Source organism: Chaetura pelagica, unplaced genomic scaffold (assembly GCF_000747805.2).
Source record: "Chaetura pelagica isolate M959 unplaced genomic scaffold, ChaPel_1.0 scaffold2286, whole genome shotgun sequence".
NCBI classification, from domain to species: Eukaryota; Metazoa; Chordata; class Aves; order Apodiformes; family Apodidae; genus Chaetura; species Chaetura pelagica.
This window is the reverse complement of record NW_009953762.1, coordinates 6,160-7,438: the sequence shown is the minus strand read 5'-3', so window position 1 is coordinate 7,438 and position 1,279 is coordinate 6,160. Positions and strand designations below refer to the sequence as shown.

The window sequence follows — 1,279 nt, the reverse complement described above, 5'->3', positions numbered from 1 at the left end:
CAGTGATGGGTGACATGGGTCATTCCCAGCCACCGCAGGTGACACAGTCACAGGCCACGCGTGGGTGACATGACTTGGTCACCAGTGGTGGCCTCAGCCACTGCCCTGCAGGTGACACTGGCACTGGGGAGGGGACAGACCCCGTGGGGACAGCGGGGAGGGGGACAGTGGGGATGGCCCCAGGGGACGGTGACAGTGGTGACAAGGGACAGCAGGGCCACCCCCCTGTGTCCTACTGTGAGCATGGGGGGAGGGACGACACGACACACAGGCTTGTGTCCCTTGTCCCCACTGCTGGGTCAGTGTTACCAGTGTCCCCAGTGTCCTCAGGGTTCAGTGCAGGACAAGGGGTGACAACGGCAGGTCAGGGTGTCCCTGTGGGGTGTGTCACAGCAGGATGGGGACACTGGGGGACAGGGACGATGGAGGAGCACGGGGGGGATGTCCCCAGGGTGTCACAGCAGGAAGGGGATGATGGGGGAGCGCAGGGGGGGGTAGTCACGGAACTCGCGCAGGTAACTCCGGTGCTTCCCCTGCGCCCAAATCGCCATCTGCACGAAGCCCACCAGGGAGAACAGGGCCACTGCGGGGCCACCGTCAGCTCAGGGGACACAGGGACCCCGGAGGAGTGGGCAGCCAGGGGTGGGACACTGACCCAAGGGTGGTACAAGGGGATCCCAGGGTGGGACAGGAGAGGCAAGGGATGTGGGGACCCCAGGAAGGGATGGGGGGGGAAATGTGGGGACCCCAGGACCGGACAAGGGACACACGGCAACCCCAGAGTGGGACAGGAGCTGTGGGCGTGGATATGGAGACCCCAGGAGGGGACAGGGGACATGAAGGCCCCAAGGGGATCAGGGGACAGAATGGGAGGGGACATACAGGGACCTTGGCAGAGGGACAGGGGGGGACCCTGGAGGAACATGGGCAGCTGAGGGTGGGACACTGACCCCAGGGTGGGACATGGGGAGGGGAGATAAGGACACTCCAAGATGGGCCCCCCTCTGCATGGGTGCAACCCCTGCAAAGGGGTCCCCCTGCATCACAAAACCCCCCAAGGAGCACCTCCCCTCCTCCCTGGTGTCCCCCCTGCGGCCCCCCCGCTCACCGGGCAGACACTGGGTCATGATGGTGAAGCCGATCCAGGACCCGACCTGGTGGGTGGAAACACCTGTTGGTGGGGGGACAGACCCCCCAGTGTGGCTGTGCCCCCTCAGCAGTGTGACCCCCCCAGCACTGTGACCCCTCCAGCCGTGCTCTCCCCAAGTATTGTGACCCC

At 65.6% G+C, this 1,279-nt stretch overlaps 1 protein-coding gene across 1 annotated transcript in view; it reads right to left on the bottom strand.

Annotated features, from left to right (window-relative positions):
- Positions 1–455: 455 nt before the first annotated feature.
- LOC104391562 (very-long-chain enoyl-CoA reductase-like) overlaps positions 456–1,279 on the bottom strand; it is a 6,460-nt gene continuing 5,636 nt past the window's right edge. Inside the window, exons 10-11 of the mRNA XM_010000883.1 lie at positions 1,109–1,154; positions 456–583 (exon numbers count right to left, since the gene is read on the bottom strand). Of these exons, the coding sequence (XP_009999185.1) occupies positions 456–583; positions 1,109–1,154 (174 nt within the window). The remainder of the gene's footprint in view (positions 584–1,108; positions 1,155–1,279) is intronic.